General features: G+C 36.3%; 1 protein-coding gene across 7 annotated transcripts in view; it reads left to right on the top strand.

Moving 5' to 3' along the window:
* The window catches only part of DOCK7 (dedicator of cytokinesis 7), a 208,106-nt gene that overhangs the window by 121,360 nt on the left and 62,723 nt on the right, over positions 1-24,023 (top strand). For 4 of the 7 annotated variants that reach the window (XM_067726375.1, XM_067726373.1, XM_067726374.1 and 1 more), the window contains 7 exons: positions 3,069-3,161; positions 4,356-4,445; positions 5,398-5,493; positions 8,001-8,141; positions 8,226-8,339; positions 17,060-17,230; positions 19,231-19,370. In XM_067726375.1, coding sequence (XP_067582476.1) covers positions 3,069-3,161; positions 4,356-4,445; positions 5,398-5,493; positions 8,001-8,141; positions 8,226-8,339; positions 17,060-17,230; positions 19,231-19,370 — 845 coding nt within the window. Of the gene's footprint in view, positions 1-3,068; positions 3,162-4,355; positions 4,446-5,397; positions 5,494-7,977; positions 8,142-8,225; positions 8,340-17,059; positions 17,231-19,230; positions 19,371-24,023 lie in introns of those variants that run through there. The other 3 variants (XM_067726376.1, XM_067726377.1, XR_010940861.1) reach the window with 2 other exon arrangements.

Here is a 24,023-nt window from a genome sequence, read left to right as displayed (position 1 = left end):
GTACTCAAAAGACATGTATCCAAAGAATGAATGTTAGTAAGCATTGAGTATCTCTAGCAAGAGTAAACAAATTTTTAAAAATTGAATTATGCTTTTGTTTGCCCTCTTGCTATCAGGATTAATTAAATACTTAAAGATCTTAAGATATTCGGTTTTATGAAAGTTTTAGTTAGACTTTATTTCCTAATACAAAATGCAGAACTCCTAAAGTTCTAAAATACTATCAACAGGCTTTTATTACTCTAGTGGCTATAAAACCATATTTGTGAGATTTTTTTCATAATTATTTTGCCAAAACTGATCTTTCTTTGTCCTAGCAATATTCTTTTAACATTCAGTTGTGTAAATGTATGGTTGCACCAGGTTTGAATTTTATTGCTTTTAAGCAAATGCCAGTGCAATTTTACATTGATAATTAGTTTCTTTCTAATGTATCATCTCCTATTTTTTCATTTATTTTTCAAAAACTGAGAGCTTACTGTGTGCATAGCTTACTAAATCCACTATGCTGAGGATTGTATTGAAACATGAGTGTTGATGTCAAGTCAGATACACTGTGAGCCTCATTCAGGGAAGGAGCCTATCTATACCTAAGGAACAAAACAAAATAATAATGTTACAGAGATTTGGCAAAAACAGAATAAAAACACTTTCATGCACATGTACACACATTTGATTAATCTCTTCTGTTAGTTGGAGGTATGTAAACATAGTTATTATATTAGTAAATATCAGTGATGACTTTGCTTAACTAAGGGCTGTTTGATATAATTCTTAGCTGTATGACATTTAAATTGTGGAAGTAATTTGCTTTACAAATAAATTGGCCACCAGTTTTCTTTAAACAGTTGGCTTTGACTTGATGTGATTATAACTGTTCAGAGCCTCAGTTTTGTGGATATAATGTATAATTAATGGCACAAAGAAATTTATTGTTTATTCTCACATTACTCATTAGCATGTGCCTTAGTTTTAAAGGAAATTATTAAGCAAGAAGTTAAAAAGTGAACTTTTGAGTATGGCAAAGTTATTGTTTTTCTTTTTGTAGAAATTTATGGTAGAGAGAGCACAATTGTAATTTTGCAGAAATTAGATGCTTATATTTTGTTATTTTTGTAACATGAGTAGTGACATAATTTGGGAGACTGAAAAGTTTTGTTTTAACTTACCTGAAAAACGTATTGTGTGCTGATTTGCTTTTATTTGAAATAATATAATGGGCTTCTGAGAAGTCTTTATTAATACCTATAAAATGGGGTATTTTATTTTAAACAAATCTATTGATTACATAATTTTATGAGTATTTGAATATTGCCCAATATACTTCGCTAGGAAGCATTTAAAAAAACATATATGGCAAGTTTTTGTTAAAATTATTTTTTAAGAGTTTACTATATTTGAGGCATTGTATTCAGTGATTTACTTCCATTATTTACTTTGATCTTTACAGTATTAGGGAGACACTTATCATTATTCCTATTTTGTAGCTAAGAAACTGAAAAAGAGATTAGATAACTTACCTTAGATTTTACAGTTAGTAAGCAGTAGAACCTGGATTTGAATTTTAACTCTCATCTTACACATTCAGTGTCAAAAATGAGGGGAAATGGGTAGTTACTGTATCATCATTTCAACTTCTTTGTATTTTTGGAAAAAATAGTGAGAAAAGGAAGGGAAATATTCTCCCTAAAAGCTAAGCCCTTGAGAGCTAGTAGTAGTTTGTCTTCCCTCTTTCCCCCTCCCCTTTCCTCCTCCCCTCCCTTTTCCTTCCCCCCACCTCCTCCTTCCCTTCCCACAATATACATGCATGGGCCTCACTCCCAGAGATTATTTAACTGTTCAGAGGTAGGGCCCTGCACATTTGTGGTGGTGGTTGTCCTTAACCTTACCAGGTGATACTAATGTCTACATAGAGTTGATTACCACTGTTTACTCTTTCTTTTCTTTTACCTATCCTTCTTTGGTGCTTTCTGGTTTGGGTTCATACTGAGGCCCTAATATTTTTAGTTGGCTTGTCTTGTGTGGTCTTCAGCAGTCCTCTAAAAATCTCTTCTACCTTGCTCAGTTCTATTCATAGGTTCCCAGGGCCCAGCCCATGTTGCTGAATCTGGATTTCTGGGGGTAAGGGCCAGAATCTGAATTTTATAATTCAGGTGATTCTAATAATCAATTTTAAGAAATTGAAGTAAAGCCCCAGTTCCCTTTACCTGGGATCATAATAACCTCTTTCAGAGAAGACAGACATAATTCACTTCTGGTCATACACATTAATAGCATATTAAATTAACTTCAAATTAACGATAGTGATGATGAAGATACAATTCCTACAGACAGCCCTGGCATAATGTTTTTCCTTATAATATTTATATAAAAAAGTAGCCCATTATGTTTTTTTTAAAATAATAAAATTCATAAATTTATTATTTGTTAATAAATCTACCCATTATGTTTAATTTCAACAAGCATAATAAGACTGAGCACAACTCCAAATCTACCATCATTTTTAGGAAGGAGCAAATATCGGGCATCTTTTTTTTTTCTTAATTTTTTACTTAATTTTTTTTATTGGTCCCTAAAAGAAGAGGCAAGTTCAAATAGAATTATGGAGTATTGCTACACAGAAGTTTTCGGTTGATGACAGATGGAATAAAATTAGTCTTTTAGACAAGATTGGAATGTTTTTCTTCTTCCATTTTTTTTTTTCTTTTTCCTTTAAACCCTAGTTAGATTTAGAGGAAATTGTCTGTTGCTAACTTGTACCATCTCTGAAGAGAGTTTGGGGGGATGGTGCTGTGGGATCTTTAGTTGTTGATACTTAAAGGTGATCCCTTTATATAAAGAGAAATTACCTTTAAATGCTATACTTAATTTTCTTTGTGATTTTTTAAAAATTATGTAATGAGATAATTTTGATGAACTAATATTCTATAGATGCCTAAAAATTTTGGTTGCTTTAACAGTACTAATTAAAAACATGTTTGCATTGGAAAGTCTGGATTTCTTTAAGAATATAGCATGCCACATGTAATATTTCTTTCCTTTCCAACTGCTTTCTATTATATGCTTAGGGTTTAGACCGCTCCAATTCCTGGGTTAACACTGGTGGTCCAAAAGCTGCCCCATGGGGATCCAACCCCAGTCCAAGTGCAGAATCAACACAGGTGGTGTTTATATTAGAGGTTTCTTTATTCGCTGCTGATGTTTCCCTTTAGAACATTACTTTTTAGTATATACTATGATTTCAGTGGCTTGCTTTTTAATAATTAAAAAGTGTGTATTTTTGTTTACTTAGCACATTTTCCAACTGCTATGCATGAATACCACCAATTGCACCAGTAATACTCTCCTTTCCTATTTCCTGTCTCCTTCTCCTTCCCTCCTATACACCCCATTGATGTTTCAGTGCCTGCTGCTTATGCAATTGATGGCTTTGATAACAGTTTCTACTTTTGGGGTAGTGCATCTTTAGTAGGAATTTAAAAATTTTTTGTGTGGAAAAAACCTGACAGTTTTCCATTCGCTTTTGGTTTAAAGTGTAGCTATTGTATCATTGTCATTTAGCATTTACTATCTTGTCCTTTTCTTCATAATCACTGACTAGAAATATTGGTAATAAACTGAAATTAAATATGAACAGTATATGATCCCCATGCTGTAAGATTAAGCGCCAGAAGCAAAAATCTGTTTTAAACTGTACTGTGTTGCAAAGTATGAAATTTGTTGTAACTTATTTGTACTAGGTTTTGCTTACTTAAGTCTAATTGCTTGATAGCTAATACTGCATGATTCCTCAAAATATACTTCTCATCTGTGTATTGGCTTTGGAGGACAATGCTCTCGTTCTTCAAGAAAAATTTTAATTGCAAATTTATTATAAATGATTTATATTTAATATAGTATATGGCTAACCTGAATCGTAATTTTTGATGATAATGAAACATGAAAGTAATGATTCTAAACTTTTAATTTTTTAATTAAATATAAAATTCTTGATTTCTCTTTTTGGTCCAAGACCAGTGAGAAGTATGTTTTTACTTTTTACATTTTCTTACTAGATACATGCATGTGTATAGATCACACAGATAAAAGTTTCATTCTTTGCAGCACTCTGGATTTATATAATCATTAAAATACTTATCTTTTAAAGATAAAATAAATAGAGGCCATTTTGATACTTCTAATGCACTGTCATTAAAGCAACTTAAAATAGTGAAAATGGGATGAGCAATAAAACAGATGGCTGTTAAAATGACAGTAAAGCTCTATGTAAAAAATTGTATATAATCCTTGAACTGCATAGTCATCCACAGCAGACTTTAATGGTATCTCGTCATTCATTCATCTTCACTCCATAGGCTATGGATCGAAGTTGTAATCGTATGTCTTCGCACACAGAGACGTCAAGTTTCTTACAAACATTAACGGGACGCTTACCAACTAAAAAGGTAGATTCATATGAAGATAGTTCATGTAGGGGGAAAATAATTCCAACAGTTACATAGATGTAAGGATTCTTTACATAACCAGTATGAGACGTTACAATAATTGCACTGTTTTTAAAAATACATTTGAGCAAGCATTGCTTGTTTGATGTCTTTTTGGGCATACCTCTCCATTGCAAGCTCTTTAACATTATTATAATGTTTATATCTTTGCAGATGACTGTTTTTAGAGTTTAGTGCATTAAATTTGATCATTAAATTTTAGTACCAAAAAGATTGTATCAACTCTTAATTCTGTTTCTGTAACTGCTTCTGTTTTGTGTTTTAAATCTCCAGGGAAAGGAAGATGAGTTAGAAAAATTATCACTCTTAGTAAGATATGTTGATTTGCTTCCCTTATGCACAGTTTTGTTAGTCCTTTTTCATATTAATATACACTATTGTGCAAATGCTTTGTATGCATATCCATTATAAAGCAGGACATTTCTGCTATTTTAATAAAAAGACTTTAAATACCTGAAAACTTGAAAATTAATGGCTGATATCAAAGTTTAAATTTTTAAAGGTATTTCCTAAATTGTACCAGCAAAGTTCATGAATGTATTTGCATATGCTGAAATATGTATGTAAGGCACAAGCCAGATTTTATTTGTAACTGTGAGTTTTCGGTCTAGTTTCTTTTTGCACGTACAATTTAGGAGGCTATTTCCCACCTGTCGTTTTAAAATTACATTTTACTCCAAGATAACATGTAATTTTTTCAGCTATTCAACATGCCACTGTCTTATGTGTATAAATAGCCGTTTCGTTAATGGGTGTCCTCACTGCATCATTGAATGGTTCACATGCCTTATTTTGCTTATTCTCATTATATCTTCATTTGTACTTGCATTATTTGGTTTGTGTTACCAGCAGACCTGACACTGATAATAACTTTGGATTTACTTCTGGATAGCTATTTCATGAGGAGCTGGCTTTGCAGTGGGTTGTTTGCAGTGGCAGCGTTCGGGAATCAGCTTTGCAACAAGCCTGGTTCTTTTTTGAGTTAATGGTGAGCAAACTGAACACATTCTTTGTTTTTCTTGTTAAACAATTTTGTGTTAGCTCATGATTTTATCCTAGAATCTTTTCCTATTGCCCATCTTATGGTTTTACATGTGCCTCCAAGACAAAATTACCTTTGCTACATCTCTAAATAAACACTGTGGACAGTCAGCACAATTTAGATGGAGTTATAAGCTAATTTAAACTATATTTTTAGGGATAGTTGCAGAAGCTAACTATCTTTTTAAAGGAAACCTGTGATACATTCTTTCTTAGTTTGAACATGCTAGTGTATAACGGCAGTACTATTGATTTCATACCAGATAAAAAGAGCTTTATAGATACCTACTGATTTTATGGTTAGAAAGCTCTTAGGGAAATGCCAGTCACAGCCAATGAAAAACAACAACACTTTCTACTTAATTCAGTAAATGATATTAAAACAAATAAATGAATTAATATTTTAATAAGTATCTATACACACACAACATAAACACATATATACACAACAGCAATATACATTTATTAAGTACGTACAGTATGGTAGCACAGCCCTATGGGCTAGGGATTACCAAGGCACAGAGAGATTAAGTAACTTGTTTAAGTACACATAGCTTGTATACAGCAGAGCTGTGATTCAAACTTAGGCATTCCGGCATTAGGGACCTTCCTCTCTAGCTTTAGAAAGCTGAAATCACTGAAACTTTTTCTTCCAAAAACATGTAAAATAATAAATAAGAAACAAAGGAAAGCAAAACAACAAAAAAGAGACAGAAAAAAGAAAAGAAACAATGGAAGTTTCTAGAGTATGCCATAGAATCATTCTTAGCATTGAATGTTACTTATGTTGAAGATTAGAAAACATTGCTTCTGCAAGTTAAAACTACAATGAGGTATCGCCTTGCACCAGTCAGAATGGCCATCATTAAAAAGCCTACAAATAATAATTGCTGGAAAGTATGTGGAGAAAAGGAAACCGTTCTACACTGTTGGTGGGAATGTAAATTGGTGTAGCCACTATGGAGTATAGTATGGAGGTTCCTTAAAAAACTAAAAATAGAGCTACCATATGATCCATCAATCCCACTCCGGGGCATATATCTGGAGAAAACTCTTAATTCAAAAAGTTACATGCACCCCAGTGTCATAGCAGCACTATTTACAATATCCGAGACATGGAAGCAGCTTAAATATCCATTGAGAGATGAATGGATAAAGAAGATGTGGAATACATATACATTGGAATACTATACAGCCATAAAAAAGAATGAAATAGTGCCATTTGCAGCAACATAGTTGCACCTAGAGATTATCCTACTAAGTGAAGTAAGCCAGAAAGAGAAAAGTTAAATACCGTATGATATCACTTATATGTGTAATCCAAAATATGATACAAACGAACTTGTTTACAAAACAGAAACAGACTCAGACATAGAAAACAAACTTACAGTTACCAAAGGGGAAAGGGGGTGGGAGAGGGATAAATTAGGACTTTGGGATTAGCAGATACAAACTACTGTATATAAAATAAACAACAAGGCCGCACTGTATAGCACAGGGAACTGTATTCAATATGCTATAATAAACCATAATGGAAAGGAATATGAAAAAGAATATATATATATAACTGAATCACTTTGCTGTAACCAGAAACTAACACAACATTGTAAATCAACTATACTTCAGTAAAAGATTTTAAAAAAGATGTTTTGTCTAGAGATTTGCTAATCTACAAAAAAAATAAATCAGGGACCATATGTAAATGGTAGGCAACTCATTTTTTTCCCCTAGGGAATAAACACCAAATTGTAATTCATGTGCTTTTAATATAAGATCAAATGACTTTTTAAAAATAGTCTTACATGTATGTTCAGATTTCTTAAACATGAAATAGTTTGACTTGTCTCTGTTATTTACCAACTGTAAAACCTTGTCATTAATTTCCCTGAATTAAAAATTTTTAGTACCGTTAACACATTGTTGTGATATAAGAATCCATGTCTAAAAGTATTTGGTAAATTGAAACCACTTTAATTTTTACCTAACATTTTATTCTTAATATCTAGTCATCAATATTTAATGTACACCCACCATATGCCACGAGATGCTAGGTGCTAAAGATTCTACATATAGTCAAGATTTCTAACCTCTCAGAGCTAACAGTTGGGGGGACATGGAATGGCAGAATTGTTAAGTCTTGGAAAGATTTAATTTAAAATAATTTTAAAGGATGAAATTTTTTTCTGTTGACATACCCATAATTTGTTTCCCAATGATAGCCAGGATAATGTCATGAAGCTGATACAGAGATTGAGTTGTATTGTGTTTGATATTTCTCTAGCGCATACAAAATATTGTAGGGAACTTTTTCAAAATATTTGATGAGTTAAAAGTATTTTATCTATCTGTTAAATTACATGGTATGTTGACAAAAATAGCCCTAATGTTTAGAATCTCTGTAACTGTTCATTACATCCATAAGAAATTAAACGAATGGCTTATTTCTTTTTTCAGGTAAAGAGCATGGTGCACCATTTATACTTTAATGATAAACTTGATGCACCAAGGAAAAGTCGTTTTCCAGAACGTTTCATGGATGACATTGCTGCTCTTGTCAGCACAATTGCTAGTGATATAGTTTCACGATTTCAGAAGGTAACGGTAATTTACTTTTTAAACTAAATCTGTGTTTCAAGCACACGTTAAACTATATTTGTTTTTCTTTTAATTGTTTCCCAGGACACAGAAATGGTTGAGAGACTCAACACAAGCCTTGCATTCTTTCTCAATGATCTGTTGTCTGTTATGGACAGAGGATTTGTCTTTAGCCTTATAAAGACCTGCTATAAACAGGTAATGCCTAATTAGTAATAATTAGTAATCAAATAATTTAAATGCTGCGTTTGCTCTTTTAGGGCTGGAGCTAAGAGATTTTTCAAGAACACATTTATATAATGATGTTTTTAAAAAGTGGCATATTTTTATTAGTAAGGGAAAGATAAATTACATTTATTAGGACACAGGACTGTGGCAAGCTGCTGTCAGTACAGCTGGCTTTTCATTGAGTTATACTGGCCCACTTATGACTTTTAGATTCTCATTCAGAAGTAGACCATCAAGTCAGGAGTCTAAATGTAAAGGAGCCCCAAGGTGCCATGCGAGAGTAGCATTTTTACTGAATGAACAGCTAACCCAACCTTTTCTGTCTTAAGTGATTTTTAAAGCAGTTGCATTTTGCTGTGTATTCCTCATGATGAAGCCCTAGACATTGTAGAGTTTAGAAGCATGAGTAGATGTTTACCCAAGTCACAAATATTATTATCTAGCTTTTTCTAAACTAAAAGTATCCTAGAAGTTTTCTACAAACAGCTGGTTTTGTTTTAAATTTTTTATCAAATGATTAATGAAACCTGGCTTTTAGAAAACATTAGTTATCCATCCTGATAGACCATTTGGGTACTGAGCTGTATAATCATCCTAGAATTACCTTTTAAGGGAGCTTTAAAAATGTACAGATCTCTGTGCCCCATCCCAGCATTTCTGAGGAGTTTGAACCCTGGTGGTGGGGGTGGGAATGTGGGAAACAGTGCTTATAACGTACTCCCTGCTGGTCCACAGGTTAGTTTTCGGGACCTACTGGTTAAAAATGCTATTTGGCAGTCTAATACTTAGAATTTTGAAGCTCTGTTCTATTGGATGCCAATATTGTATGTTTCTTTTAATAGAGAAGTTAAAACTATGTGTGGGCACTGATCTATTGGCAAGTATTTGCAACACTATGTATTATTTTTACTTTTTCACTGATACTTCATGTATTATTGCTCCCAAAACCTGTCCTGTCTTTATTCTTCAAGCACTGGCCTCCTATATTTGCCAAACATTAAACTAGACTCTAGGGATGCTAAAACTATTCACATAAGTCAGTCTATATATGTTTCCTCAAGTAGCTAATGGGTGTAGTTTGGGAAAATAGATAATTATAAATATAGGTTAACACAAGGTGCTGTAAAAAGAATGGATAATTTATTTTAGGAAGTTATTTTGGTGGTATACTTTTTCTTCATAAAGTGTATCTTTGAGAAGTGGAAATATTAATGCTATATTGGAAATATAAGAATGTGGCTTTAAGAATGCACCTAGTCAGTGGATTTATACAGTAAGTCTTGTAGTTCCAAATTTTTTATTTTAGGAGTAACTTTGGAAAAAGCCGATACTGTTATTTAAACCACAAAATTCAAAACTGCTCACTGAGTACTGTTCTTTAATTCTTCTTTTTGGTTGAATTTGTTTTATTTATTTATTTTTAAAATCTTTATTGTAGTATAACTGCTTTACAATGGTGTGTTAGTTTCTGCTTTATAACAAAGTGAATCAATTATACATATACATATGTTCCCATATCTCTTCCCTCTTGAGTCTCCCTCCCTCCCACCCTGCCTATCCCACCCCTCTAGGTGGTCACAAAGCACCGAGTTGATCTCCCTGTGCTATGCAGCTGCTTCCCACTAGCTATCTATTTTACGTTTGGTAGTGTATGGTAGTGTCCACGCCACTCTCTGGCTTTGTCACAGCTTACCCTTCCCCCTCCCCATATCCTCAAGTCCATTCTATAGTAGATCTGTGTCTTTATTCCTGTCTTACCCCTAGGTTCTTCATGACATTTTAATTTTTTTCTTATTCCATATATATGTGTTAGCATACGGTATTTGTCTTTCTCCTTCTGACTTCACTCTGTATGACAGACTCTAGGTCCATCCACCTCACTACAAATAACTCAATTTCGTTTCTTTTTATGTCTGAGTAATATTCCATTGTATATATGTGCCACATCTTCTTTATCCATTCATCCGATGATGGACACAGGTTGTTTCCATCTCCGGGCTATTGTAAATAGAGCTGCAATGAACATTTTGGTACATGACTCTTTTTGAATTATGGTTTTCTCAGGGTATATGCCCAGTAGTGGGATTGCTGGGTCATATGGTAGTTCTATTTGTAGTTTTTTAAGGAACCTCCATACCGTTCTTCACAGTGGCTGAACCAATTCACATTCCCACCAGCAGTGCAAGAGTGTTCCCTTTTCTCCACACCCTCTCCAGCATTTATTGTTTGTAGATTTTTTGATGATGGCCATTCTGACTGGTGTGAGATGATATCTCATTGTAGTTTTGATTTGCATTTCTCTAATGATTAATGATGTTGAGCATCTTTTCATGTGTTTGTTGGCAGTCTGTATATCTTCTTTGGAGAAATGTCTATTTAGGTCTTCTGCCCATTTTTGGATTGGGTTGCTTGTTTTTTTGTTACTGAGCTGCATGAGCTGCTTATAAATTTTGGAGATGAATCCTTTGTCAGTTGCTTCATTTGGAAATATTTTCTCCCATTCTGAGGGTTGTCTTTTGGTCTTGTTTATGGTTTCCTTTGCTGTGCAAAAGTTTTGAAGTTTCATTAAGTCCCATTTGTTTATTTTTGTTTTTATTTCCATTTCTCTAGGAGGTGGGTCAAAAAGGATCTTGCTGTGATTTATATCGTAGAGTGTTCTGCCTATGTTTTCCTCTAAGAGTTTGATAGTTTCTGGCCTTACGTTTAGGTCTTTAATCCATTTTGAGCTTGTTTTTGTGTATGGTGTTAGGGAGTGATCTAATCTCATGCTTTTACATGTACCTGTCCAGTTTTCCCAGCACCACTTACTGAAGAGGCTGTCCTTTCTCCACTGTACATTCCTGCCTCCTTTATCAAAGATAAGGTGACCATATGTGCGTGGGTTTATCTCTGGGCTTTCTATCCTGCTCCATTGATCTTTCTGTTTTTGTGCCAGTACCATACTGTCTTGATTACTGTAACTTTGTAGTATAGTCTGAAGTCAGGGAGCCTGATTCCTCCAGCTCCTTTTTTCGTTCTCAAGATTGCTTTGGCTATTAGGGGTCTTTTGTGTTTCCATACAAATTGTGAAATTTTTTGTTCTAGTTCTGTGAAAAATGCCAGTGGTAGTTTGATAGGGATTGCACTGAATCTGTAGATTGCTTTGGGTAGTAGAGTCATTTTCACAATGTTGATTCTTCCAATCTAAGAACATGGTATATCTCTCCATCTCTTTGTATCATCTTTAATTTCTTTCATCAGTGTCTTATAATTTTCTGCATACAGGTCTTTTGTCTCCTCAGGTAGGTTTATTCCTAGTTATTTTATTCTTTTTGTTGCAATGGTAAATGGGAGTGTTTTCTTGATTTCACTTTCAGATTTTTCATCATTAGTGTATAGGAATGCCAGAGATTTCTGTGCATTAATTTTGTATCCTGCTACTTTACCAGATTCATTGATTAGCTCTTGTAGTTTTCTGGTAGCATGTTTAGGTTCTCTATGTATAGAATCATGTCATCTGCAAACAGTGACAGCTTTACTTCTTCTTTTCCAATTTGGATTCCTATAATTTCCTTTTCTTGATTGCTGTGGCTGAAACTTCCAAAACTATGTTGAATAAGAGTGGTGAGAGTGGGCAACCTTGTCTTTTTCCTGATCTTAGTGGAAATGCTTTCAGTTTTTCACCAATGAGGACAATGTTGGCTGTGCGTTTGTCATATATGACCTTGATTATGTTGAGGAAAGTTCCCTCTATGCCTACTTTCTGCAGGGTTTTTATCATAAATAGATGTTAAATTTTGTCGAAAGCTTTTTCTGCATCTATTGAGATGACCGTATGGTTTTTCTCCTTCAGTTTGTTAACATGGTATATCACATTGATTGATTTGCGTATATTGAAGAATCCTTGCATTCCTGGATAAACCCCACTTGATCATGGTGTATGATCCGTTTAATGTGTTGTTGTATTCTGTTTGCTAGTATTATGTTGAGGATTTTTGCATCTGTGTTCATCAGTGATATTGGCCTGTAGTTTTCTTTCTTTGTGACGTCTTTGTCTGGTTTTGGTATCAGGGTGATGGTGGCCTCGTAGAATGAGTTTGGGAGTGTTCCTCCCTCTGCTATATTTCGAAAGAGTTTGAGAAGGATAGGGGTTAGCTCTTCTCTAAATGTTGGATAGAATTTGCCTGTGAAGGCATCTGGTCCTGGGCTTTTGTTTGTTGGAAGATTTTTAATCACAGTTTCAATTTCAGTGCTTGTGATTGGTCTGTTCATATTTTCTATTTCTTCCTGATTTAGTCTTGGCAGGTTGTGCATTTCTAAGAATTTGTCCATTTCTTCCAGGTTGTCCATTTTATTGGCATAGAGTTGTTTGTAGTAATCTCTCATGATCTTTTGTATTTCTGCAGCGTCAGTTGTTACTTCTCCTTTTTCATTTCTAATTCTATTGATCTGAGTCTTCTCCCTTTTCTTCTTGATGAGTCTGGCTAATGGTTTATCAATTTTGTTTATCTTCTCGAAGAACCAGCTTTTAGTTTTATTGATCTTTGCTATCGTTTCCTTCATTTCTTTTTCATTTATTTCTGATCTGATTTTTATGATTTATTTCCTTCTGCTAACTTTGAGGTATTTTTGTTCTTCTTTCTCTATTTGCTTTAGGTGCAAGGTTAGGTTTTTTATTCGAGATGTTTCCTGTTTCTTAAGGTAGGATTGTATTGCTATAAACTTCCCTCTTAGAACTGCTATTGCTGCATCCCATAGGTTTTGGGTCGTCGTGTCTCCATTGTCATTTGTTTCTAGGTATTTTTTGATTTCCTCTTTGATTTCCTCAGTGACCACTTTTTTATTAAGTAGTGTATTGTTTAGCCTCCATGTGTTTGTATATTTTACAGATCTTTTCCTGTAATTGCTATCTAGTCTCATAGCGTTGTGGTCGGAAAAGATACTTGACACAGTTTCAATTTTCTTAAATTTATCAGGGCTTGATTTGTGACCCAAGATATGATGTATCCTGGAGAATGTTCCATGAGCACTTGAGAAAAATGTGTATTCTGTTGTTTTTGGATGGAATGTCCTATAAATATCAATTAAGTCCATCTTGTTTAATGTATCATTTAAAGCTTGTGTTCCCTTATTTATTTTCATTTTGGATGATCTGTCCATGGGTGAAAGTGGGGTGTTAAAGTCCCCTACTATGATTGTGTTACTGTCGATTTCCCCTTTTATGACTGTTAGTATTTGCCTTATGTGTTGAGGTGCTCCTATGTTGGGTGCATAAATATTTACAATTGTTATATCATCTTCTTGGATCGATCCCTTGATCATTATGTAGTGTCCTTCCTTGTCTCTTCTAATAGTCTTTATTTTAAAGTCTGTTTCATCTGATATGAGAATTGCTACTCCAGCTTTCTTTGATTTCCATTTGCATGGAATATCTTTTTCCATCCCCTCACTTTCAGTCTGTATGTGTACCTAGGTCTGAAGTGGGTCTCTTGTAGACAGCATATATATGGGTCTTGTTTTTGTATCCATTCAGCCAGTCTGTGTCCTTTGGTCAGAGCATTTAGTCCATTTACATTTAAGGTAATTATCGATATGTATATTCCTATTCCCAGTTTCTTAATTGTTTTGGGTTTGTTATTGTACGTCTTTTCCTTCTTTTGTGTTTCTTGCCTAGAGAAGATCCTTTAGCGTTTGTTGTAAAGCTGGTTTGGTGGTGCTGAACTCTCAGCTTTTGCTTGTCTGTAAAGGTTTTAATTTCTCCATCAAATCTGAATGAGATCCTTGCTGGGTAGAGTAATCTTGGTTGTAGGTTTTTCTCCTTCATTACTTTAAATATGTCCTGCCAGTCCCTTCTGGCTTGCAGAGTTTCTGCTGAAAGATCAGCTGTTAAGCTGATGGGGATTCCCTTGTGTGTTACTTGTTGTTTTTCCCTTGCTACTTTTAATATGTTTTCTTTGTATTTAATTTTTGACACTTTGATTAATATGTGTCTTGGCATGTTCTCCTTGGATTTATCCTGTATCGAAGTCTCTGTGCTTCCTGGACTTGATTAACTATTTCCTCTTCCATATTAGGGAAGTTTTCAACTATAATCTCTTCAAATATTTTCTCACTTTCTTTTTCTCTTCTTCTTCTGGAACCCCTATAATTCGAATATTGGTGCGTTTAACATTGTCCCAGAGGTATCTGAGACTGTCCTCAGTTCTTTTCATTCTTTTTTCTTTATTCTGCTCTGCAGTAGTTATTTCCACTATTTTATCTTCCAGGTCACTTATCCGTTCTTTTGCCTCAGTTATTCTGCTATTGATCCCTTCTAGAGTATTTTTAATGTCATTTATTGTGTTGTCCATCATTGCTTGTTTCATCTTTAGTTCTTCTAGGTCCTTGTTAAATGTTTCTTGCCTTTTCTCTATTTCCAAGATTTTGGATCATCTTTACTATCATTATTCTGAATTCTTTTTCAGGTAGTCTGCCTATTTCCTCTTCATTTGTTAGGTCTGGTGGGTTTTTATCTTGCTCCTTCATCTACTGTATGTTTTTCTGTCTTTTCATTTTGCTTATCTTACTGTGTTTGGGGTCTCCTTTTTGCAGGCTGCAGGTTCGTAGTTCCCATTGTTTTTGGTTTCTGTTCCCAGTGGCTAAAGTTGGTTCCGTGGCTTGTGTAGGCTTCCTGGTGGAGGGGATTATTGCCTGTGTTCTGGTGGATGAGGCTGGATCTTGTCTTTCTGGTGGGCAGGTCCACGTCTGGTGGTGTGTTTTGTGGTGTCTGTGGACTTCTTATGATTTTAGGCAGCCTCTCTGCTAATGGGTGGGGTTGTGTTCCTGTCTTGCTAGTTGTTTGGCATAGGGTGTTTAGCCCTGTAGCTTGTTAGTTGTTGAGTGAAGCTGGGTGTTGGTGTTGAGATGGAGATCTCTAGGAGATTTTTGCCGTTTGATATTACATGGAGCTGGGAGGTCTCTTGTGGTCCAGTGTCCTGAAGTTGACTCTCTCACCTCAGAGGCACAGCACTGACTCCTGGCTGCAGCACCAACAGCCTTTCATCCACACGGCTCAGAATAAAAGAGAGAAAAAGTAGAAAGAAAGAAAGAAGGAAGGAAGGATGGGGATAAAAGAAAATAAAATAAAGAAAGATAAAATAAAGTTATCAAAATAAAAAATAGTTATTAAGAAAAAAAATTTTTTTAAAGTAAAACAAAAACAAAACGGACTGGTAGAACCCTGTAACAAATGGTGAAAGCAAAGCTATACAGACAAAATCTCACACAGAAGCATACACATACACACTTACAAAAAGAGGAAAAGGAAGAAATCATAAATCTTGCTCCCAAAGTCCACCTCCTCAATTTGGGATGATTGGTTGTCTATTCAGGTATTCCACAGATGCAGGGCACATCACGTTGATTGTGGAGATTTAACCCGCTCGCTGCTCCTGAGGCTGCTTGGAGACATTTCCCTTTCTCTTTGTTCCCACAGCTCTGGGGGCTCAGCTTTGGATTTGGCCCCGCTTCTGCGTGTAGGTCGCTGGAGGACGTCTGTTCTTTGCTCAGACAGGACGGGGTTAAAGGAGCCGCTGGGGGCTTTGGCTCACTCAGGCCGGGGGGTGGGAGGGGCACGGAGTGCGGGGCGAGCCTGTGGCTGCAGAGGCTGGCATGACATTGCACCAGCCTGTGGCGCGCCGTGCGTTCTCCCGGGGAAGTTGTCCCTGGATCCCGGGACCCTGGCAGTGGCGGGCTGCACAGGCTCCCCAGAAGGGGGGTGTGGATAGTGACCTGTGCTCGCACACAGACTTCTTGGTGGCGGCAGCAGCAGCCTTAGTGTCTCATTCCCGTCTCTGGGGTGCGTGCTTTCAGCCGCAGCTCGCGCCCGTCTCTGGAGCTCCTTTAAGCAGCGCTCTTAATCCTCTCTCCTCGCGCACCAGGAAACAAAGAGGGAAGAAAAAGTCTCTTGCCTCTTCGGCAGGTCCAGACTTTTCCCCGGACTCCCTCCTGGGTAGGCGTGGTGCACTAACCCCTTCAGGCTGTGTTCACTCAATTGTCTCCCTGCGCTCTGACCGAAGCCCGAGCCTCAGATTCCAGCCCCCGTCGGCACCATTCCTCTGCGGAAGTCTCTCCGCTTTGGTCTCTGCACCCCTGTTGCTGTGCTCTCCTCCGCGGCTCCGAAGCTTCCCCCCTCCGCCACCCACAGTCTCGGCCCGCAAAGGGGCTGCCTAGTGTGTGGAAACCTTTCTTCCTTCACAGCTCCCTCTCACTGGTGCAGGTCCCGTCCCTATTCTTTTGTCTCTGTTTATTCTTTTTTCTTTTGCCCTACCCAGGTACGTGGGGAGTTTCTTGCCTTTTGGGAGGTCTGAGGTCTTCTGCCAGCGTTCAGTAGGTGTTCTGTTGGAGTTGTTCCACGTGTAGATGTATTTCTGATGTGTCTGTGGGGAGGAAGGTGATCTCCGTGTCTTACTCTTCCGTCATCTTCCCCCTCTCTCTCAGCATCTTATTTTAAAGGTAGTAATGTTTTCCCCCAAAGCAGTTATTCTGTCGAATACAAGGGTTTCTCACACTCAACAATGACATAGACTAAGAGGAAGAAGCTATTTCCTCCTTCTTAGCCATCTCCCTTTAATTTAGAAATCACTTTAATTCTTTAATTCATCATTCTGGTATTGGTAGTAGAGAAATGATATGTTCAATTGGTGTTTTCTTATTTATGCAACGCTTTCAAGGTATCTTCAAAGCTTTATTCATTACCAACTCCAAGTGTCTTGGTGTCCCTGAGGCTGGATTTTCTGCGCATCATCTGCAGCCATGAGCACTATGTTACCTTAAACTTACCCTGCAGCCTGCTAACTCCACCTGCGTCACCATCACCTTCTGTTTCTTCTGCAACATCTCAGGTATGCAAAATGTATGAAAACAAATTTTTTTAAGTCCAGACTTGTGGAAAAAGCATTCTGAACACTGGAAAACATGAAAAGTAACACTGTTGAATAATAGCTGTGTGATAGGCTCCATACTAAGTGCTTTATAAGTATTAAATGGTTAAGTACTTTATAAGTATTAATCATTTACTCCTCACAGGAACTCTAGGAGGTAAGTTCTATTATTATGCCCATTTTACAGGTGAAAAAAATTGAAACACAGAAAGGTCAGTAACTTACCCAGGGTCACATATAGTAAAAATTTGCAGATCTAGGCTTTGAACCATGGCACGTGTTGGCTTATTCTAGGGCCCAAGTTTTAACCACTTTGTTGTACCCCTCTTACCGATTCAGGCACAAGGGAGTGAATTCAGCTACATAAACTCACTTGATGTTTTCACAGGTTGGGTTTTTTTGAGGCAGACACAGACTGAGTTTGGGAGACAAGGTATTTATTAGATGTCAATACCTGTGAAAGGAAGGGGAATGAAGCATAATTTAGCAGAGAAAGAAGTCAAACTGCAGTGCAGTCCTGGCAAAGCCCTACCTGCCTCTCTTGTATCCAGAGAACCCAAAGGAAACTAGATGGGTGTTTATGGATTTTCACAGGGTGCCTAGTAGTTGCTCTAAAGATGACAAAGCGTTATCGTAGCAATTATTATGTGTCCTGTCATACAGATTGAAATGAAGCGATTTTGTGGTTTTCATATCAGAGAAGCCTGGATGTTCCCTCCTAGTGAAACATCTTTTTGCTATATAATTCCTAAGGCAAACAAGCTACTTCCTTAAGCTCTTAATGTCTAAAGTGAAAGTTGATATGAACTCTTTATAAGTTTATTTTTGAGATATTTAATTCCTGAAAGTAATTCCCTACACTAGATCAACCTCAGATGTTTGATAAACTAAATTTTCAACTTTACTCAGAAAGGTTAGAAAACATCAGAGAACACCCCCAACTTTTCATTTTACCTTTGCAAAAATTCTTAAGAATCAGCCTGTTTCCACATACTTTTACCTGGCTAGGACACACTTCTTCCAATAACAAATGAGGCTAGTCTTTTGCTCCCTTCCCCCATCCTCTGTCAAAGATGTGGCTACACAGTCAAGTACAAATTAATCAAAGGTACAGTTCCTAAAACCTTTAATGAAACACATTTGTTTACACCTGACTCCCTGCTGAACATCTCATTCAGCCAAGAAATTAACAGAATTTCTTCCATTATCTCGTTCCCTACTTTCTCATCTAACTGCAGAATTTTCAGATTCTAATAGATGACAGAGACATCACTCTTTGGGAAGTGGGGGCAAGGATAGTTTTATATGCTTATTAGGAAGATGATTTCTCCATAGAGAAATCTGAAGTCTGTTCTTCTAAGAAACCTCGCATGGGCGGTCTTGAATATGGATTAAGGATGATGAGATTGAGGACATTCTTGCCTTAAGCATCTTGTGGGGGGGGCGGGATGCTATTTTACAGTATTAAAAAACTCTTAAAAACTCAGTGAGTGGACAAAAAAAGACAGTAATTTTCTGGAGATAGTGTTTTCCCTGAAAAACAACTTCATAGTATTTGAAATTTCTCTGGAAACCCATAGATAGCCTTGACTATGAATATTTCTCTTGTACTCAGCAGTGAGTACATAACGTATCATATGGATTTAGTTCCTTTTTTCCCTTCAGAGTATGATATTGAAACATTAAGTGGCTAAAAGTATAAAGGAAAAAGCAGATGAAAAAATTTTAATATGAGAAAAAGGAAATTGAAAATAATTTAAAATGTTATTTCATCATAGTTTCCTATACCAAAAGTAAGAGCAGTCACTTTCTCCAATGTTAATAATAGTAATGTAAAAATAAACTTAAAAAGTTTATCTCACTTTCAGATAATGCTCACATCTCATTTGTTGTAGTGCTCTGTCTATAGAATGTTTTGTTGCATAGCTGTTATAGTTTTGTTCTACCTCACTCCCAAACAGAGTTCTGGATTTTCCACCACTGTGCAAGACCAGAAGATTGCAAATATGTTTGAATTGTCTGTGCCTTTCCGCCAGCAACATTATTTGGCAGGACTTGTGTTAACAGAGCTGGCTGTCATTTTAGACCCTGATGCTGAAGGGTGAGTAGACCAGTTTTTGCCGTGTAGAATATTAATTTGATTTTGGACAATGGGACAGAAGTATCCACTTAACTTCCTAGGAATCACAAGAATACTGTTTACCACTCTTCTTCTACTTCTGTGTTCACTAAGTTCCATACTCATGTTATTTCTATATTTCATCAGTTTTAAGAGAGACATTTTTTGTCATCTCTGAATTTGATGTTTGTCTTGAAATCAACATTGCATCATGGTTTAGTTGGTGGCCTTTTTTTCCTTCTTAGTAGTACGTAAAATATTTGTGCATATTAGTAGATGGACTTTTAGATTTGCTGATATACAGCAGGCACATTTCAGTTAAGTAGACTAATCTGTTTGATTCTTTGTGAGGAAAATTTATGATTTGCCATCATACTCTGTAGCATGTACTTCAAAATTTGCTCTATAAACAAACGTCCTTAGGTTTTAGAAACTTCCAAAATTGTGTATACTTTCAAAGAATTACTGGAAATTGATATAGTAAGAAGAGTATATTGTCTGATGATTTGAATTTATAGAAATAGCTTTTCTATAAATGTGTTGTGATCTAAGATCCGTATAGGGTATTTCTATGTTAACAGCTATTTTCAAAAATCTGAATGACTGTAACTCATTTGGGTAATAATTGCTTTTTTTTCCCATGATAATATCATTAGGAGTTTGTAATGCAGTTTAACCTGAAGTAAGAGCTCCAGAGAACAAAAGGAGATACTTTTGAGCAGGTTTTTTAAGAATCCTATGATGTATTTGTTGAACGAATGAAAAAGGATGCTTGTAAAGTTCTTAGCGATGGGACATGGTTAATGCTTAGTAAACTGTCAAAGGCTAAACCTTCTGCAAATGAAAGTCATGAGTTTTTTTCATAACAGCAACTTCTTGCATTAGGAGTATAGTTTTAAGAAGCAGTTTTTCACTCTGTGCTCTGCAGAACTGTAAGGTTGTGAAAAGGTCCTTAATGTGCTTCCATGTAGGATGGGGTTGGGGTGTAGACGTTGGAGTATGGAGAGGACAGACTAAGTGGGTGAAACCCTGGGTCTCCCACCCCTGCTTGCCACCACTCTTATATTTTGCCATTGATAAATGAATATAATGTCATCAGGGGGGAAGGATCCATTGTTTGAAAAAAATCACTCTGAAAACAACTTCTAAACATACTACCTTTCTTTAATAACTGTTATATCTCTATCATTTGACTCTATATTTCCAGTATTTTTACTTAATACATCAGGATAAGTTTGGTTACCAGAAACAGAAAACCTTTCTTCATACTGGCTGGCTTTATTAAAGGAAGGATATTTATTTTTTCATAATTGGGAGAAAGGTAAAGTTTTTAGCACACTATAATCAGCAGCTCAATAATGTTATCAGGGTTCTGTTTCTTTATATCTCTTACTTCTATAGAAACCCCTCAGCTTTATCCTGAGGCTAGTGTGCCTCTCATGACTGTGAGATAGTTGCTCTGGCAGTTGAGCTTAGATTATTACTTGTTCATGTCCAGCAGAGGACAGAGGGAAAAAAACCCTCTTTCAAGCATGCAGTGCACATCTTTTCTTTGGACTGATTTGGCTCACTTGCCTATCCTGTACTGTTACAGTCACCAGAGCAATGCCAGGTTCCTGGATGGATTAGATCACTTCTACTCAAATGTGGTGCTTAGACTGGTTTTGGTTCATGGGTGGTTTGTTACAAAGCAGAAGGTAAGGACCTCATGCCTAAATGTAAATCAGCTGTCACTAAAAAGTGTTCAGTTCATATGATATTTTTTTTTGTAGACCTTCTCAGTTAAGGAAACAATTAGTTAATTAACATTTATCTCTTCTCACACTGATAATGAAACAGCTTTACTGACTGTCTGCTTTAAGTAGCAGGGCTAGTCTGATTGGATCTATCTACTTCAGAAACTGGGGGAATGGAGTCAGCTTCCCCTGAGTCACAGGGGCAGGAACGTATACCTGAAAATTTTTACATTCTATTAGGAAGGAAGACAGGGGAAGGAGATGTTGTGTAGGTGTTCAGCAGTGTCTGATAAAAAGTAGAGAATTCTAACAGTCAGCTATTTTTGTGATGAGGTTTCTTTCTCACATGAAGGATCAGTTCTATTAAAATAGATACATTTCTGTGGAACAATATAGGACCTATGAAAGACTTCTTTTTTATCTTTTCCAGCTGGTCTTCAGAGTTGGTCCTTTGACACTTGGAAAGATTTTCTATCAAGTCTGAAAGCCGTGATAACTGTGTTCACTACTACTTTGTCTATTGAGTTAAAAAAGATAACTGGAAGAGCTTTAAATAGTAATATACAGGATTATAAGCTTTTACTGTTGCTTGTTTCCTCCTTTTCTCACTCTTTCCTGCACCCAGTCCATTAGCAAATGCCTTAATACTATCTCCAAAATATATCCCAAGTTTAGCTACTTCTCTCCGTCTTTACTGCTGCTCCCCTAATCATGCTTCCATTCTTCCCTCCCTAAAAATCCCTTTTCTACCCAGCAGCCTACATGGTCTTTTAGAAATGAAAATTAAATTACGTCACTTCCTTGCTTAAAACTCTTTAATGTGTTTAAAAGCACACTTAACTTTTAAAATAGTTAAAAGTGTGTGCTTTTAAAATAGCATTTAAAATAAAATTCAGACTTAATAATGGACCTCAAAGCCCTGTATATCTAGCTGTTGTCTACACTGCCACTCTCTTCCCTCCTCACATACTAAAATCTAGCCATCCTGGCCTTCTTTTTGTTTCTCTAATGGGCCCAACCCAGTCCCACCTTAGGGCCTTTGGACTAGGACTTTTCTCTGCCTGAAGCAATGCTGAAATTGCCCTAAGATCTCCACATAGGCATTTCCTCCTTGTGGTTCTTCAGGTCTCCACTCAAAGAGTATCATCTACTCACTGAGACTGTCATTGGCCACCCAATCTGAATTATAGCTGTGTTGCCGTTGCCACAATTATTCTTAACCAGATAAGCCTGTTTTATTTTCTACAAGGCACTTACCTGAAATTTGCTTGTTTGTTCATTATCTGTCCCCTTCCTTTAGAATGTGAGCTCAAGAGAGCAGGCACTTTCTTATTCACTGCTGTATTCCCACTGCATTAGAATTGTGTCTGGTACAGAGTGGACACTTGATAAGTATATGTTAATTCAGTGAATGAATGATTGACTATGAGAGACTCACATCTCTAAGTTTTACATTCTTCTTATATTTACATAGGTAAAATACAACATGCATTTGTTAGATAGACCCTTAAGAGGATTGTTTTTATTCCTTCTGCTTGCTAAGTAATCAAAAATAATTCCTTGAGTAGCAATAATATGTTCTAATATAGTTTTAAAAATTTATTTATTTTATTTAATTTTGGCTGTGTTAGGTCTTTGTTGCTGCGTGCAGGCTTTCTCTAGTTGCGGTGAGCGGGGGCTACTCTTCATTGTGGTGCGTGGGCTTCTCATTGCGGTGGTTTCTCTTGTTGCAGAGCACAGGCTCTAGGCGAACGGGCTTCAGTAGTTGTGGCGCGCAGGCTCAGTAGTTGTGGCGCACGGGCTTAGTTGCTCCACGGCATGTGGGATCTTCCTGGACCAGGGCTCAAACCCGTGTCCCCTGCATTGGCAGGCAGATTCTTAACCACTGTGCCACCAGGGAAGCCCCTATGTTCTAATAATGACCAAAGATTTGCTCTCTAGAAATTTTCATTGCAGTTAGAAAGTTACAACATTGGAACAGGATACTATGGTTAAATGCAAATTTTGTAGTACAGACCTAGTTTTGAAGAAGATTAGCACCTTTATTATAGCATTTGTAAAACTGAATTATTATTTTTGTGTCTGTGTTTCTCTCTTGCTAAAGCAAGCTCTTTAAGAACAGGGACAATGTCTTATCTCCAACATCTAGCATAGGATATGACAGTTCCTGCATATGGGTGTGTGTGTGTGTGTGTGTGTGTGTGTGTGTATGTGTATAATGGCTGAATGTGATTGAGTAATGTAGACACATGAAAAGGCTTCATGAAGACCAGTGGGTAGAGTTTAGATAGGTTGAAGTCTGGCGCTGGTAGCTGCTGAGAGATGTTAAATATATACCCAGGTTTGAGAATCATCACTGATGATACAAGTTGAAAGGGAGAACATAAAAGGCAAATGATCAGAATCTGAGACTTGGGAAGAATGATGGAGAATATGAGGAATAATGGGAACTCTTTGGAGAAAACAGAGAAGAAAACATAAAAGATGACAAAGTGTCAAGTAGAGAGCTAGAAAATGAAATCTGAGATATGTCCATTAGATGGAGTTCTTGACAGTATTTAAAATTATACTTTCTGAATAAAAACTGGAAGGAAGAAGAATCTCCAGGTAGATTTCATATATAGCTACATAAAATGGTAGATAAGCAAAAGAGCCCCGGAGGAAGAATACCTGGTTTCCAGTCCTAGCTTTTAAATATGCTGTGTGATCTTAAAAGAGAAAAGCTAATATTTACTGAAAAAGGCAGTGTGCAAGGCACTGTGCTAATAAGCATGTTACATAAATTATGTATCTTAATTTTCACAGCCACCTTATGAGGTAGATTATTACCTTCATACATAGATAGGGAAACAGAGGTTAAGTATCTTTGAAAAATCATTTAGCTATTAAGTGATGAAAG

The sequence above is a fragment of the Pseudorca crassidens genome, chromosome 2, assembly GCF_039906515.1.
Source record: "Pseudorca crassidens isolate mPseCra1 chromosome 2, mPseCra1.hap1, whole genome shotgun sequence".
NCBI lineage: Eukaryota > Metazoa > Chordata > Mammalia > Artiodactyla > Delphinidae > Pseudorca > Pseudorca crassidens.
The sequence above is the reverse complement of the archived record's forward strand: the minus strand, read 5'-3'. Positions and strand labels throughout refer to the sequence as shown.